The following is an 18,004-nucleotide window of genomic DNA, read 5'->3' on the forward strand; positions in this document are numbered from 1 at the left end:
TTAATTCCAATAACATTTTAAGCTTTTTTACACTATGGATGCATTATGTCTTTTACATGGTATATACTGTATATACGAGTTTGAGATCCGCTGAGTATCCACGGAGTGTGCTGACTGGGATTGCTATCCATCTTGGGTATCTCTGGAGCAAACCGTGTTTCTCAATCCAAGCTTCTCCGGATCCTCTGTCACGGGGGGTCACGGAGCTCTGGTAAGGAGGCATTTTATTTAATTCGGTGGTGGACTTCACAAAAGCTTCTCTCTAACATCTGAGGACTTGGAGTCTTCACTTATGGATAAATTACACTATGGACGTTTTTTGCACGGGTGCACAGACATCACTTCATGTATTCCTTTATATATCCATGAATTTTGACTCACGGAATTGTTTATTTGATTGATACATTTTTCATGGTTTTCATTCATGAACTTTTCACTCCACTATAGTAACCATTAATCTCTCTGATTCAATATAGTTAAAGTGGAGGTTCCCCCTAAAAAAAAATTCTAACAATACATTGAGAAGACTGATTACACTGCGGGTATGCTGTTTTTTTTTTTTTTTTTTTGGAAATACCTCGATATCGCCGTTTCATCCCTCGGCTTCCGGGTATGATTCTTGTGGGTCTGGGTGTTCCTAATTGATTGACGTTCCTCCGACCGACGCATACTTGACGTCACGACTTTGCGAAAGAAGCCGAACGTCGCTGCGCAGGCGCCGTATAGAGCCGACTCTATACGGTGCCTGCGCAATGACGTTCGGCTTCTGTCGGAAAGTCGTGACGCGCAGTATGCGCCGGTCGGAGGAACGTCGATCAACTAGGTCCAGCAAGAATCATACCCGGAAGCGGAGGGATGAAACGGCGATAACGAGGTATGTACGAAAAAAAAAAAAAACTCCACTTTAAGAGACAATTGTTGGATCATTTATCTATCTATGGTTCACATCCTAAGTTTTTTTGTTATTTATAAGTGTGCTTTCCTTGGATTTTTCACATATTTTTTCAATTGAAATGTTGCTGTAATCACAAGGTTATATTTAGTATTGCATTTAGTTTTACAATTACCATAGGTTTAGCGCGACCATATTTTTTCCATATTTTGATCACTGTATGTTGTTTTACAGAAGGTTTGCTGCTTCCCATCATTTTCATTTTTAATTTAGAGCAACTCTTGTGGCCTGACAAGCTTGCTCACTTCACATTTATTTTCTTAGTGCTTCCCAATTTCTTCCCCTTGTCATCAACATGGGGACAAGGTGTTTTAGGGTGGGGGTCGCAGGGCCCCCCTGCCCCAAAGCACTTACCGTATTTTCCGGCGTATAAGACAACCTTTTACACCGGAATTACACAGCCAAAAACCGAGGGTCGTCTTATACGCTGGGTGAAGCAGCTGCTCGATCGATATCAGCCCACCGGGTGCTCTGTAAGGCTGTATGTATTCTGTATATGCGCCGCTCAGCCAATCCCAGCGGGCGATGCACTCTGTTGATGACTAGAGTCTGCTAAACCTGATCGGATTGGAGTAATAACCTCTGCCAATCCGAGCAAGCTACATTATGTAGCCTGCTCGGATTGGCAGAGGTTGTTACTCCAATCCGAGCAGGCTTAGCATGCTCTGTCATCAACAGAGTGCATCAGGATTGGCTGAGCGGCGCATATACAGACTACATACAGCCTTACAGAGCACCCGGCGGGCTGCGGCCTCTTCGTTTGTTTAAAACGCATTACTACCGCACAAGGGGGTCGTCTAATACGGTGAGTAGACCACAAAACCACAGTTTTCAGCAGAATATTAGGGGGTCGTCTTATATGCCGAGTCGTCTTATACGCTGGCAAATATGGTACCCCTCATGATGAGGGCATGTGGCCTGGTATGGTCCAGGAGAGGGGGGGCGCTCGCTTGTCCCCCCTATACTGACCTGCCGGGCTACGTGCTCGGATAAGGGTTTGGTATGGATTTTGGGGGGACACTACGCCATTTAAAATCCCCTTAAAATCCAAAGGGTCTGGTATCGCCTGAGGGGGGAACCCTAAGCCAATTTTTTTCTTCATTTTGGCAGGGTTCCCCTTCATTCTCAGCACAAGTGGCAGGGCAAGTCGGATCATCATAATCCGACTTTTATTCAAATCAATGGGCTCCCATAGGAAACCAATGATTTTGAATAGAGGCCAATAAACACCTGGCAAAGCCTAATGCTCTGTTTACAGCGTTAAACCGCGTTTAACAGTTTTTACCTGTGTCTGACATTTTTAGGACTGCTCTTGAATGAGATTTTAGGGCGTTCAGGCAATAGCTCATAAACTCCACTGCTGATAAACGTTCAAAAACATCCATGAACACATAGGGTAACATAGAGGGGAGTTTATGGGCTGTTAAAAAAAACACCCAAACACCCAAAAATGTCAATTCATGAGCTTTCAGTCTGCATGGAGTCTAAACCCCTTTCACACTGACGGTTTTTCTGGCGTTTTTCAGGCTCTTTGTTGTTAAAAAAAAGCCTGTAAAGCACCTGAAAGAAGCCTCATCTGCAATCCCAATGTGAAAAAGCCCGAGTCCTTTCAGAGCCCTTTCACACTGCCAGCGCCCAAAAAACGCTGGTAAAGCGCCGCTAAGACCCCTTTCACACTGGGCGTTTTTCAGGCGCTTTGGCATTAAAAAAAGCGCCTCAATGGGAAGGGGGCTTTAGAAGTGGTGTATTCAACGCTCCTAAAGCGCTGCAAAGAAGCTGCTTGCAGGACTTTTTTTGACGCCCTGCCAAAGAAGCGCCTCAGTGTGAAACCACTCAGGCTTTCACTTTGGGATTGCAGATGCAGCTTCTTTCAGGCGCTTTACATGCCTTTTTTTCAACGCTAAAACGCCTGAAAAACGCCCCAGTGTGAAAGGGGTCTTGGGGCCAGATTCACAAAGGAGATACGACGGAGTATCTCAGATACTCCGTCGTATCTCTCAGAGTATCTATGCGACTGATTCATAGAATCAGTTACGCATAGATAGCCCTAAGATCCGACAGGTGTAATAGTTTAAGGCCAGGTTCACACCTATGCGAATTGAGTGCGGTTTAAACCGCATCTAATTCGCAGGACATTTCAAAATACATTGTTTTCAATGAGGCTGGTTCACATATGTGCGATGCATCCGCACTGCGTATTGCCTCCAAACCGCATGCGGTTTTTATGTCTTGCGGTGCGAATTCAGTCCCATTATCTTCTATGGGTACGCATCTAATTCGCACATGTGTTCAGTTCTCTGCAGGAGTTTCTCTCATTCAGCTCAATACAATTCTCCCCCACTCTCCTCTCACCCGGAAGTTCTCCCAGGTCTCCAAATTCGCACCTGATCTGCAGCTAAACCGCAGTTGATCTGCAGAACACCCTCTAGAGAAATCTGCAACGACAACGCAGCTCAAAAAAGCAACGCACTAGTGTGATTCCGGCCTTACACTGTCGGATCTTAGGATGCAGTACCGCGTAAACCAGCGTCGGGTATGCAAATTAGGAGTTACGGCGATCCACGACGGTTTTTCGCGTTCGCTACGTCGCTGCTAGTCTAGTTTCCCGTCGCAAATTTAGTCGTCGTTTTGGGTGCCCTAACTTTACACAGCACACGTATGTGCTATATAAAGTATGGCCGTCGTTCCCGCGTCAAAATTAATACGTAAAAATTCACGTCGTTTGCGTAAGACGTCCGGGAATACGGGAGTACGCTACGCACGTCGCCGTTCGAAAAAATTACGTCAGTATTTCGGCGGGAATTTCAGAACGGAGCATGCGCAGTAGGTCCGGCGCGGGAGCGCGCCTAATTTAAATGGCACACGCCCCTTTAAATTACGCTGGCTTACGCCGGAGGCCGCCAGCGTAGGTTTTCATTGCAAGTGCTTTGTGAATCAGGCACTTGCGATGAAAACTATCTATGATACGTTACGCCGCCGCACTTCAACGTGAATCTGGCCCTTAGTCTTCACCACCGTCCAACAGATTGAAGAGTGTTCCTGTGAGCTAACACCACCACCAAAGGCTGAAAAAGGGCTTGCTTACTGGATTACATGGACCTCTCATTAAAAAAGGTCACAAACGCCTGTGGCTCCATACCCAGCCAGGGCCTTTAAATCCAGTCAATCTTGTAAATTGGAACATCGATCCTCCTCATAGGATGATCACAGGAGTGCACCAAAATAGAAAAGACTCCACATAGTGTAAAATCTCCAAAACTTTAATAAACTCAAATATAAGTTGCACTTACAAGATTGTAGTGAAAAAAAAAAAAAAAAAAACATTAATTCATATGTGGAGGCAGGCACACATACATAAATGCTGTCTTTCTGGGACACAGGTATAACGGTGATGTCAGCGCGTCGCTCGTCCCTACGCGTTTCATCATACGTTTGATATCATAAAGGGGCACGTGTGGAGTCTTTTTTATTTTGGTGCACTCCTGTCGTCATCCAGTTGGGAAATTATTTGGAATTTAGCACCAAGAAAGATTCTTGGGTGTATGTAGGGTTGCTATGTGGACTGTCTCCCATCCCCATGATTAAGCTCCAAGGGCGTTGGAGGCGTGGCTTGGCTGAAGCTGCCAATCATCTCACTTCATGCACATGGGTCTGGTTTATGATGTGCGGCTTATGGATCTTTTTCTTTGACATATGTGGATTATATACCATTTAATATTTTAATAGTTTGAGGAGCCACATCTCTCCTTTGTATGTACATACGGGGCCCCTATCAGGAATTATGGGGCCTCTTACACAGCTTCAGGTATTGGCCCCCTGGAGCAGAGAACCGGGGAGGGGGCCCCACGAATTGAGAAGTGGGGGTGCCACCGCTAATTGAAAAAATATATATATAAGAAATGTATTAAAAAAATAAATTAAAAAAAAGGGGAGTTGCCACACAGGGCTCTGAGGACCTCTGGGCTCTTTAATAAAAAGAAAAAAGAAGAAATAAAAAAATATATATAAAAAAAAGGGGGGTTGCCATCCGGGGGGCCTCTGGGCCCTTTAGTAAAAATAAAAAAATGTATAAAAAAATAAATATTATTTTTTTTTTATAAAAAAAAAGGGGGGGGTGGTAGCCATCCGGGGGCCCTGGGGACCTCTGGGCCCTTTATTAAAAAGAAAACAAAGATATAAAAAAAAGGGGGTTGCCATCAGGGGCCCTGAGGACCTCTGGGCCCTTTATTAAAAAACATTTTATATAAAAAAGGGGGTTGCCATCCGGGCCCCTGGGGACCTCTGGGCCCTTTAATAATAAAAATATATATTTATATAAAAAATAAAATAAAAAATGTATTAAAAAAAATACCATCCGGGGCCCTGGGGACCTCTGGGCCCTTTATTAAAAAGAAAACAATATATTAAAAAAATATTATTTCTTTTATAAAAAAAGGGGGGGGGGGTAGCCATTCGGGGCCCTGGGGACCTCTGGGCCCTTTAATAAAAATACAAAAATAAATAAAAAAATAATATACATTTTTTTATAAAAAAAAAAAAAAAAAAGGGGGGTTGCCATCCGGGGCCCTGGGGACCTCTGGGCCCTTTAATAAAAATAAATAAAAACATTTTATAAAAAAAAGGGGGGTTGCCATCTGGGCCCCTGGGGACCTCTGGGCCTTTTAATAATAATAATAAAAAAAATATATATATATGTATATAAGAAATAAAATAAAAAATGTATTAAAAAAATAAAAAAAAGGGGGGTAACCATCCAGGGCCCTGGGCACCTCCGGCCCCTTACATAAAAAAAAAAAAGGGGGTTGCCATCCGGGCCCCTTACAGGTGTACTGCCTGTATCCCTCCCCCCCCCCCCCCCCCTGATGGCAGCCCTGACAGTACATTGTTTTTTTTGAGATGCAGGAGAAAGTACATTTTTAATAACATTCAATTATAAAATGTCTTGTGTAGAAATGTTTATATGCTGTATTGCACTTTTGAAGAACGCAATGTTTTCTTTTGATTTATTTATTTCACCAATGATTTGTATTCACAGCTAAAACATTTATTTACAGCCAACATCTCATAGAAATAGAATGTCCATCAGAAGATTAGTGTCTTTGATATCCTAATAAGGAATGATTAGGTGGTAAGATAGACCTCTAACAGCCCTCCCACACTGTGCATCCTGTAGAATACAGACAGAGGAAGTCCGAAGTTGAGAATGGAAAACCATGCAGAAGATCCATAGTAGTCCTGTTCCAGACCATTTGTATATTGAGGATGATCTCCAAAAGCTGACATGATCCATAACTGTAAAAGATCACAGCAGTAAGTGGAATTTCTGTATAAACACGTGGTATATTAATATGTACTTTTCCAGCACTACACATACAAACATTAATGGTTCAGTCTATAAGATTCTATATGGGTCAAACACTGTTGCAGGGGAGGACTGGGCCCAATTTGGACATTTCCACGTAGGGGTGTGCTCACTTTTGTTGCCAGCGTTTTTTTAGACGTTAATGGCTGTGTGTTGAGTTATTTTGAGGGGAAATAAAATGTATACTGTTATACAAGCTGTACACTCACTACTTTACATTGTAGCAAAGTGTTTGGGGTGGAGGAAATTGACTGGCCTGCACAGAGTCCTGACCTCAACCCGATAGAACACCTTTGAGATGAATTAAAGCGGAGACTGCGAGCCAGGCCTTCTCGTCCAACATCAGTGCCTGGCCTCACAAATGCGCTTCTGGAAGAATGGTCAAACATTCCCATAGACACTCCTAAACCTTGTGGAAAGCCTTTCCAGTATTGAACCCTACAGACTAAGGCTGGGATGCCATTAAAGTTCACGTGTGTGTAAAGGCAGGCGTCCCAATACTTTTGATAATAGAGTGTATAGCTTTTTTAGGTTTGGGGTGGCCTAAACACAACTTACTCACTCTCTCTCATCCACCAGCAAGGTGCTTAGAAAAGCGTGGTTATTGCCTGGCAAACTGTACTTAGTACACTGCAGGTCAGAGAAAGTGGGTGGACTGTGATCCATATTAAAAATAAAATGAAGTCTAACTGTCCTGCTGCTGGCCAATCGTACTGTATCTTAATGATTGTAGTACAAATCATGCTTGTGCTCTTTCACTCTAGTACAGTGTTGTTCAACCTTTTTAGTTAGTAGTCAGTACGCCCTTGAAAAGTATTTTTAGTATCAAGGCCCCCCATCTAAGGCTAGGTTCATGTTACTGCGTGTAGCGGAGCGCATACAAAATTGGTCGCTTTCCTGACATGCAGACAAATGCTCTACTCATTAGCAGACACACAGGGGTGCTACGTGGGGTGTTTTTGGTCCAACACAGGCAGGGCCGGTGCTACCACTAGGCAAACTAGGCAGCTGCCTAGGGCACACTGCTGCCTAGGGGCGCCTGGCCACTGGTGTCCCTATTCTCTTCTCTTTACAACAAGCAACTAAGTCTCACTGTGTCCTGACTCTCGAATGAATGGAAGCAAGCAAACATTAATTGATGGGCACTGGTAGGCTGCATTGATGAGCATTGGTAGGCTGCATTGATGGGTGACGATAGGCTGCATTTAATGGGGCGCTGGTAGGCTGCATTCATGGGCACTGATAGGCTGCATTTAATGGGGTGCTGGTAGGCTGCATTGATGGACACTGATAGGCTGCATTAATGGGCGCTGGTGAGGCTGCATTCATGGGCACTGGTAGGCTGCATTAATGGAGGCTGGTAGGCTGCATTGATGGACACTGGCAGGCTGCATTTGATGGGTGCTGGTGGGCTGCATTGATGGGCACTGGTAGGCTGCATTGATGGGCAAGGGGGGGGGCGACAAAATTAGTTTTCGTCTAGGGTGTGAAAAATTCTTACACCAGCCCTGAACACAAGTTTTAAAAAAAGGGTCAGGGACTTCTTTCCCTGCATTTCTGTAGGTAGGGCAGCCCATTGAAATGAAAGGGTTGCCCTGCACGCAGCTGCACAGATATGAACCAAAGGCTTGCTCATATGTGATATTGGGGGGCAGTAAAACCATGCAGTTGAGCTGTTTTTACAACTCCCAACTACTCCCCTTTTAACTGCAGAGGCAGCTGGGGGTGTACACATGGTGTGGCTGCGGCTGGAAGTAAAGTTCTGATATTACAGCAGTGGCAACTGGTGCTTAAAATTTCTGGGGGGGGGGGGGGGCGCAAACAAACTGGAAAAAACCCCCATCAATTGCACCCACTGTGCCCATCAAACGCAGCAACTGTGCCATTTAAAGCAGCCACTGTTCCCTCAAACACAGCCACTTTGCCCATTAAACGCAACAACTGTGCCATCAAGTGCTGCCACTGTGCCATCTAACGCAGCCACTGTGCCCATGGAATGCAAAAGTATTGGGACGCCTGCCTTTACACACACGTGAACTTTAATGGCATCCAAATCTTAGTCTGTAGGGTTCAATACTGGGAAGGCTGTCCACAAGGTTTAGGAGCGTGTCTATGGGAATGTTTGACCATTCTTCCAGAAGTGCATTGGTGAGGTCAGTCACTGATGTTGGACGAGAAAGTCTGGCTCACAGTCTCCGCTTTAATTCATCTCAAGGGTGTTCTATCGGGTTGAGGTCAGGACTCTGTGCAGGCCAGTCAATTTCCTCCACCCCAAACACTTTGCTACAATGTAAAGTAGTGAGTGTTATACATCTTGTATAACAGTGTCAATTTGCTGTCCCCTCAAAATAACTCAACACACAGCCATTAATGTCTAAAAAAAATATCAGTATTGACAAATTTGTTTGAATTTACATACATTTTATGCAGACAAATGAATCTATAAAAACATCACATCTTGTTAAACACGAGAGAGAAAAGCAATGAAGTGACCGCCTAACCATGTAAAGCTCTGACCTCCGTAAATGGACAACATTTAAACGAATACATTAGCAAATGCTTAGTATATGAATTATCCGGTTCCCATGAATGCTTTTAGATATGTAAACTCGGACTCGTGTTTCCCGGACTGTGATATCTGCTTCATCCAGAGAAGTTCCAAGGGTCAAGTACTATAAAGGTATCATAGAAAAACAAATAGTAATAATACATATGGAGAAGATAAATTCAAAACTAGTGCAGCAAAATATCTCCCATCCTTCCACATGGATGGAATATTGAGCTCAAACCTTTATAGGGGCTATTAGGAGTCCATCTCCAGACTGAAATCGGTTGTAAACCTGTAAGACAGGCATAATATGCTAGTATACTGACACATTATGAAATACTTACCTTACAACCAGTGGCAAACTGGGTCGGGGGCAGGGTGGCAATTTCCCTCGGGTCGGTCTGATTCTCCCATAAAACGGCCGTACCGCTCTGACTTTACCGGTGCGGCATGGTTGGATCTACGGCTCTCCCTGTCCTGCATGAGACGGGTACCATAAGGTCTGCGCCGCAGGCAGGCTTTGAATTCAATTCTGGTTGCTAAGAAACTCTGAGCTTGCAAAGGTTTCATCCCGGTGTTCTGCCGAGATGTGTCCCCCTGGCGGATAATGTCCGCCCTGGACTGCGCAGGCGCATCCCCCTAGCAAGCGGAGATGCCGGAAATTGCCAAACATGAAGAGCAGGGAATCAGCTGTTGCTTGCGCATGCGCAATGAACAGGACATTGTGAGAGACGTTGTCACCCGCTCCCGATGGTCGCTCCACTCTGCAAGGGGCGGGTGTATTAATATTATAACATGTAAGGGGCGGATGTATTATTAGGGTGGTTTTATCAAGAAACGACACGTGTTTGCGGGCCATGTTTAAACAAATGAAGGGCGAAGAGGCCGTATTTTAGATTGATGGACATAGACACTGCAAAACACGCCCTTCATTTGTTTAAACTTGCCCCGCAAAGACGTGTAGTTTCTTGAGAAAACCACCCTAATAATACATCCGCCCCTTACACAATATAATAGTAATACACATCCGCCCCTTACACAATATAATAGTAATACACATCCACCCCTTACACAATATAATAGTAATACACATCCGCCCCTTACACAATATAATAGTAATACACATCCACCCCTTACACAATATAATAGTAATACACATCCGCCCCTTACACAATATAATAGTAATACACATCCGCCCCTTACACAATATAATAGTAATACACATCCGCCCCTTACACAATATAATAGTAATACACATCCGCCCCTTACACAATATAATAGTAATTCACATCCACCCCTTACACAATATAATAATAATACACATCCGCCCCTTACACAATATAATAATAACACACATCCGCCCCTTACACAATATAATAATAATACACATCCGCCCCTTACACAATATAATAATAACACACATCCGCCCCTTACACAATATAATAATAATACACATCCGCCCCTTACACAATATAATAGTAATACACATCCGCCCCTTACACAATATAATAATAACACACATCCGCCCCTTACACAATACAATAGTAATACACATCCACCCCTTGCAGACTCGAACGAGCATCGGGAGCGTTCAGCGTGTGTTGGTCATTGCGCATGCGCCGTGTACAGATGAGTCACATCTGTGTTCATCTTCGGGTAATTTTGGAGGTCCGTTGTGCTCTGTATTGCGCAGTACAGAGCGGGCATTATCCGCCGGGGGACAATTCTTATCAGGACACCGGCCCACCTACAAAGTAAGCTGGCTGGGCTGAGAGTCAGCTACCTATTGGCTTAGGAGGTAACAGGAGGCTGGCTGCCCCACCTTCCATTGCCTCTCAGCCAATGGGTGCACTGTCCATAACTTCCCATGGGCTTCTTGTGGTGTTGTGGCATGGAGCTGCTCTGCAAACTGATTGAAGTGAGGAAGGAGAAAGTGTGTTATGCCCCAACAGTAACTCAAAACTGAAATGCCTTCCTCCCTCCCTACCTCTTTCTTTCATTCCCCATCCCTCTTTCTCTCTTCCTCCATACATCTTTCTTTCTTCATCCCTCTTTCCTTCTTTCTCCCTCCATCTGTCTTTCTCTTTTTCTTTCTCCCTCCATTTGTCTTTCTCCCTCCATCTGTCTTTCTCTTTTTCTTTCTCCCTCCATCTTTCTTTCATTCTTTCTTTCTCTCCCCATCCTTCTTTCTACCTCCATCCCTCTTTATTTCTCTCTCCATCCCTCGTTCTCTCTCTCTCCCTAACCCGCTTTCTTTCTTTCTCTCCCTCTCTCCATTACGCTCTTTCTCTGTCTCTCCATCCCTCTCTCTTTCTTTCTCTCTCTATTCCTCTTTCTTTCTCTCTTCATCCCTCTTTCTCTCTCCATCTCCCGTTCTCTCTCTCTTTCTCTCTCTCCATCCCTCTTTATTTCTGTATCTCTCCATCCCTCTTTTTTGTTTCTCCCTATCCCTCTTTCTTTCTCTCTCCATCCCTCTGTATCTCTCTCTTTCTTTCTCTCTCCATCCCTCGTTCTCCCTCTCTTTCTCTCCCCAACCTGCTTTCTTTCTCTCGATCCCTCTCACTTTCTCTCTCTTTCTCACTCCATTACGCTCTTTTTCGGTCTCTCCATCCCTTTCTCTTTCTTCTCTCTCTATTCCTCTTTCTCTCTCCATCTCCCATTCTCTATCTCTTTCTCTCTCCATCCCTCTTTATTTCTGTATCTCTCCCTCCATCCCTCTTTTTTGTTTCTCCCTATCCCTCTTTCTTTCTCTCTCCATCCCTCTTTCTCTCTCTCTCCATCCCTCGTTCTCTCCCCAACCTGATTTATTTCTTTCTCTCTATCCCTCTTCCTCTCCATTTTGCTCTGTCCCTCTTTTTTGTTTCTCCCTATACCTCTTTCTTTCTCTCTCCATACCTCTTTCTCTCTCTCTCTCCATCCCTCTTTCTCTCTCCATCCCTCTTTATTTCTCCTTCCATCCTTCTTCCTCCCTCCATCTGTCTTTCTCTTTTTCTTTCTTTCTCCATCTGTCTCTCTCTTTCTTCCTCCATCTTTCTCTCCCTCCATCTTTCTTTCATCCTTTCTTTCTCTCCCCATCGTTCTTTCTCCCTCCATCCCTTTTTATTTCTTTCTCTCACCCTCCATCCCTCTTTGTTTCTCTCTCCATCCCTCGTTCTCTCTCTTTTTCTCTCCCTAACCCGCTTTCTTTCTCGTTGTCCCTCTTTCTCTCTCCATTACGCTCTTTCTCTGTCTCTCCATCCCTCTCTCTTTCTTTCTCTCTCTATTCCTCTTTATTTCTCTCTCTATCCCTCTTTCTCTCTCCATCTCCCGTTCTCTCTCTCTTTCTCTCTCCATCCCTCTTTATTTCTGTATCTCTCCCTCCATCCCTCTTTTTTGTTTCTCCCTATCCCTCTTTCTTTCTCTCTCCATCCCTCTTTCTCTCTCTATCTTTCTCTCTCCATCCCTCGCTCTCTCTCTATTTCTCTTCCCAACCTGCTTTCTTTCTCTTTATCCCTCTTTCTCTCTCTCTCTCCATTTTGCTCTGTCTCTCCATCCCTTTCTCTTTCTTTCTCTCTCCATTCCTCTTTCTTTCTCTCTCCATCTTCTGTTCTCTCTCTCTTTCTCTCTCCATCCCTATTTAATTCTGGATCGCTCCCTCCATCCCTCTTTCTGTTTCTCTCTATCCCTATTTCTTTCTCTCTCCATCCCTCTTTCTCTCTCCATCCCTCTTTATTTCTGTATCTCTCCCTCCATCACTCTTTTTTGTTTCTCTCTATCCCCCTTTCTCTCGCTCTCTCTCTTTCCTTACTCTTTCTTAGTAGGGCTAATTCAGGTGTGAGTATTTTTAGATTACCAGTGAAGGATGCGATAAAGGAGGATACATTATTCCAGAAGCTAGATAAGGTTTTACAATCCCAGAGGGTATGTAACAAATTGCCAGTGTGGGATTCACATCTCCAGCATATGGGGGAGGAGCTAGGGAATATTTTGGATAGTCTGCAAGGGGTCAAATACCAACGGTTTAGTATTTTCTGGGCGTTCTCCCAATGTTCTACACATGCAGAAGAAGAACTGTTAATATGGATGGCTTTTTGCCATTCTTCCCACGTAAAAGTTTGTGATAGATCCTTCTCCCATTTAATCATATTTAAAGTTTTGGTTTGAATTGGAAAAGATGAAAGTAGTTTATATATATGGGATATGCCTCTCTTTCCACTTATTTTATAGGAAGTGAAGAATTCCCACAGCGCCCTAGGGAGTTCCACACTTTTCTTTGGGTCAAAGTTTTTATTGAACGGTTTGGCTATGAGTTTATTCGTTATTTTATGTATGTCATCGGGTGATAGCTGATCAAAAAAATTGATTTCCTGTTTGGACCAGGGTGTGGTAGTATTTCTTACTTTACAGTAATCGATTACTCCTAGTGGTATTGGCATTAGGACTGGGTTACATGTCGGCTGTAATTTTGTTAGAGCAAACTTCCAGGCTGCCAGAGTAGCTCTAATTGTTAGGAAGTTGGGTGTATTAATTTTTGGTAGAGCATAGCAGGCCATGGAAAGGGAAAATAGATCCTTCCCTTTAGACACTTCTCGTTCAATGTTCAACCATAATTTATCATTTGAATATCTGAACCAGTATCTCATTTGATCAAGGAGTGAGGCGAAGTAATATAGGCGTAAATCTGGGAGGTTTAGGCCTCCTTTAGCTTTAACCAATGACATAGTAGATAAATCAATTCTAGGTTTCTTTCCCAACCAGACCAAGTTGCTCAATTTCAAGTTAATTTGTGTGAAAAATGTAGTCGGTAATGGGATCGATTAGCTAGAACCTTAGCAAAAAATTTTAAATCAGAATTAAGTAGCGAGATAGGTCTATAATTAGTTGGAGACGTCGGGTCTTTCCCTTGCTTTGGTATTGTGATGATAATTGCTTCAAGCATTTCCTTAGGGAATGAGCGGGTGTTGACAGCTTGATTAAACAATCTGGTCAAGTATGGAGAAAGCATATTTTCAAATGCCTTAAAGTATTCACTAGATAGGCCATCTGCACCGGGCGCTTTATTTAGTGGTAACATTGAGATTACTTTTTTGATTTCATTTACTGTTATAGGATCATTTAATTTTTCTAATGTAGCGGAATCTACTGTAGGGATGTTAAGTTTATCAAGAAATTGGGTTATATCTTTTAGGGTTGGTTGGGTGACAGTATGATCTTTTTTTAGATTATATAGGCCCTCATAGTATTCTGCAAACGCATCAGCTATACTCTGTGGGTTATACAATACTTTTCCTGACTTGTGGTGAACAATTTCATGGATTTTCTGTTTGTTCTGTCTAATACGTAGTTGCATGGCAAGTAACTTACCCGCTTTATTTCCTTGGGAGTAGTGGTTTAGTTTTAGTTTTTTGAGGTATTTTTCATGATCAGAGATCAAAGTCGCTCTAAGCTCGTGTCTGGCTTCATTAAGTTGTTGGAGGAGGAGGATGTGTTTGGGGGCTAGCTTGTGTTCCTTCTCTAATTTGTCTATTTTCACTAATAGATTATTTACCTCCTGTGACCGCCTTTTTTTCCCCCTAGATGTCAATTGTATCAGCATTCCTCTGGAGAAAGCTTTGTGGGCACACCATATACTAGAGATAGAGACTTCGTCGTTGTCATTAAATTTAAAATATTCTTCTAGTCTTTCCTTCATCTCCGCCAGAGCTCCTCTATGTGACAAAATATATGTATTGTTCCTCCAAAGAACATGCTTGGAATTTTGTTGGGCTAGATCAATAATTAAAGAGATTGGAGCATGGTCAGACCATGTTATGTTATGTATATGGGCATCTGTGGTTTTCTGGAGGAGAGCTCTGTCAGTGATAAAGAAGTCGATCCTAGAATAGGATTTATGGACATTTGAATAAAACGTAAAGTCCTTTTCTGTTGCGTGGAGACACCTCCAAGGATCATGGAGGTCTTCTTGTGAGAAGATGTTCTTCAAACCTCTACGTTTGGATTGGATCCCTTTAGTGGTGTCCAGAGTAGGGTCCATCGTTGCATTAAAGTCCCCACATAAGATAATATTGCCTTTTTGTATTTTCTTTGTTATTGTGATAACTTTTTGAAGGAATTGTTGTGGGTTCCTATTTGGTGCGTAGATATTGACTAATGTTAGTATTGTATTTTCAATCTTTGCAACCAGTATTACATACCGACCTTGTTGGTCAATTTTTGAGTCCAAAAGTTGAAAGGAGATTGAATCCTTGATGATCGTCAGGACTCCGTTTTTTTTTCTTACTGTTGTGAGATGCGAAGATATGCGGGAATTTAGGGTGTGAAAATTGAGGAGGGTTGTCTCTTGCAAAATGCGATTCTTGAATGCAGAGTATGTCGCATCCGAATTTTAGGGCATCATTCCATAGGGCTTTTCTTTTGAAGGGGCTGTTGAGGCCCTTCACATTTAATAAGAGTAGTTTTAGATTAGGCATAGCGAACAATTTTCATATAGATGAATTGTATATGTATCGAATGTAGTAAAGGCAAAGCGTGTCCATCGACTACATAACTTCCATGAAAAAAGAAGATTGTATGATATTGCTTGTGAGGGGGGGAGGGAATGAAATTAGGATCAGGGTCAAAAACAGAGACAAAAACAAAAAATAACATGTAAAAACAAGCGATAGGGGCTCCCTGGGATTCATGTGCCTGAGGAACTTAGGCCATGATAAACTGGAGAGAAAAGAGACAAGAATTTTTATATCGGCGGTTGTGTCATCCATGACTGACGTTCCAAGGAGCGGTCAGTTTTTCTTTGGTGATTCCATCGATCGGGGTACTTTCATCATTTGGGAGTAGATTCCATTTTTTTCAGAATCTTGAGGCCATCTTCCAGTGTGTGTATTGTATATGACATGTTATCTTTTTCCACAGATAGTTTGGTTGGAAAACCCCATCTATAAATTAATTTGTGGTTTCGAAGTATTTTGGTGATTGGATTCAGGTTTTTCCGCGCCAAGATAGTAGCTTGGGAAAGATCGGAGTATAGGATAATTCCCGCGTAGGGGTCTGGTAGTGGTGCATGGTGTCTTGCAAAATGCATTAGCATGTCTTTTGTCTGGAAAAAATGGATCTTGGCGATCACATCTCTCGGAAGTTTCGCTGCGATGTGCGAGGGCTTAGGAAGTCTGTGAGCTCTGTCGATCACTAGATCTTGTTTTTGCAATGAGGGGATAAGGTCCACGAACATTTTTTGCAAAAAGATTCTTAGGTCATTATTTTTTACGTTTTCAGGGATGCCGCGGAATTTAATATTGTTTCGCCTAGACCTATCCTCGAGGTCTGAGACTTTAAGCTTCAGTTGCCTGACTTCTTCCTCAAGAGCAAAATGGTCATCAACTAATTCATTATGGGCGTCAGTGAAGTCAGTCATTTTGTTTTCAATATAGTCCACTCTTTCACCCAAATCTCCTATTTCCGCTTTAGATTTTTGCATAAATGCTCTCATGTCATGTTGGATCGCTCCATGCAATGATTTTAGCATTTCCTTCATATCAGTGTCAAGCATTGCTTTGCCAGAGGTGGGAAAGGAGTCCAATTTTACCTCATAGGGGTTAATATCAGCATCAGAATCACTTTCTATTTCAATTTCACTTACTTTATCTCCAGATGACACTTTTCTCCTTTGTTTTACAGGGCTGATGAAGTCTGATTCAAAGGCTTCATTTTGTTGTTCCTTCTCAGGCTGCTGCAGCACCAGAGCCTGTGTCTTTCTCCTCACAGAGTTTCCTGGCAGCTGGTCTGTGTGTGTGAGGGAGGAGGCGCCATCTTTTTTCTAAGGGGATTCAGCCGGACTGATAAACAACCCCAATTTGCGGGGTTTCTTGCGGGAATTACGTTTCTCCATAATGCTGGAGATGTTCTCTGTCCTCTCCGGATCGATACTGTGTCCTCGGGCACGCTTTTCATCGCTGCTAGCCGCTTCAGGAAGGTATTAGAACATGGAGCTCTAGCAGTGAGCTTCCATACAGATTCCCTGCTATACCTCTTATAATTTTATACTCCTAGTATAACTATTCTACTACTACATTAACTACTAATGGATTTAGATACATATATATATTTTGTTACAGTGGCCATGCAACCTATGGTCAATGGGGGACTTCAAGGGATACATATAACCTGAATTAACTTCTTTGCCTTGCTTTACCCTCTTTCTTGGCTCAGTTTGGCTGCCACAGGTCCTGCCCCTTCAGCTCCCGGTTGGAACACCCTACTCTGTCTCTGCCTCCGGTTGGCAGTCAGTCCTTGGAACCAATCAACCGTCAAGTAAGTATGGGGTTTCCTGCTCAGGCCTCCTGCTTTCTGTCCAACCACAACCCATAATTCATGTTATATCTCATTTATATTTTATTTTTACAGACATTTTGTACACACATCCACTCCTGAAGAAGCGAGTAGAGATCACGAAACATGTCAAGTTTATAGATGCATATGTATACTATGTACTACCATTACTGCATACCATTATGTTTATGGTTGAAAGTTATTTGTATCATGTTGTTTCTATGGGTTTGTTATCCATGTTTATGTATATCTCTTATAATGATGATTATACATCTTCAAATAAATTCAGAGATTTTATATACTCTATATACTCCAGTTACTGCATTTTACCATTATGATCACATCATTCAAAGTCCCACGGGCTATTGTTTGTTTTATTAGAGGTGTGCATGTGCTAGACCCAGAGGACTGAGCATGCGCACATGCCACCACACTCACATCTTTCAAAGTGGCAAGATCGGTAATGCATTTCAGCAACCAGCTGGTACGCTGAGTCTACCAGTGAGATTGTAGATGTACCCAAACAAAATTGACTTCTTATTTTCCCACAAATAGACCTTACTTTTGGTGGTATTTGATCACCTCTGACGTTTACATTTTTTACTCTACTGTATAAACAAGTGACAATTCTGAAAAAAAAAAATATTTTTAACTTTTTGCTATAATAAATATCCCCCAATTTTTTTTAAACAAATTTCTTCCTCTGTTTACATTGATATGTATTCTTCTATATATTTTTGGTAAAAAAAATCACAATAAGCGTATATTGATTGGTTTGCGCAAAACTTATAGCATCTACAAAATCTAAAAACAGTTACTGGGCCCCAACGTTTAGCCG

General features: G+C 42.7%; 1 protein-coding gene across 1 annotated transcript in view; it reads right to left on the reverse strand.

The window, feature by feature from the left end:
* Window positions 1-5,941: 5,941 nt before the first annotated feature.
* The window catches only part of LOC120919403 (proton channel OTOP3-like), a 95,690-nt gene continuing 83,627 nt past the window's right edge, over window positions 5,942-18,004 (reverse strand). Inside the window, exon 7 of the mRNA XM_040331558.1 lies at window positions 5,942-6,244. Coding sequence (XP_040187492.1) covers window positions 6,074-6,244 — 171 coding nt within the window. The 3' untranslated portion in view covers window positions 5,942-6,073. The remainder of the gene's footprint in view (window positions 6,245-18,004) is intronic.

Source organism: Rana temporaria, chromosome 12 (genome assembly GCF_905171775.1).
Source record: "Rana temporaria chromosome 12, aRanTem1.1, whole genome shotgun sequence".
NCBI lineage: Eukaryota > Metazoa > Chordata > Amphibia > Anura > Ranidae > Rana > Rana temporaria.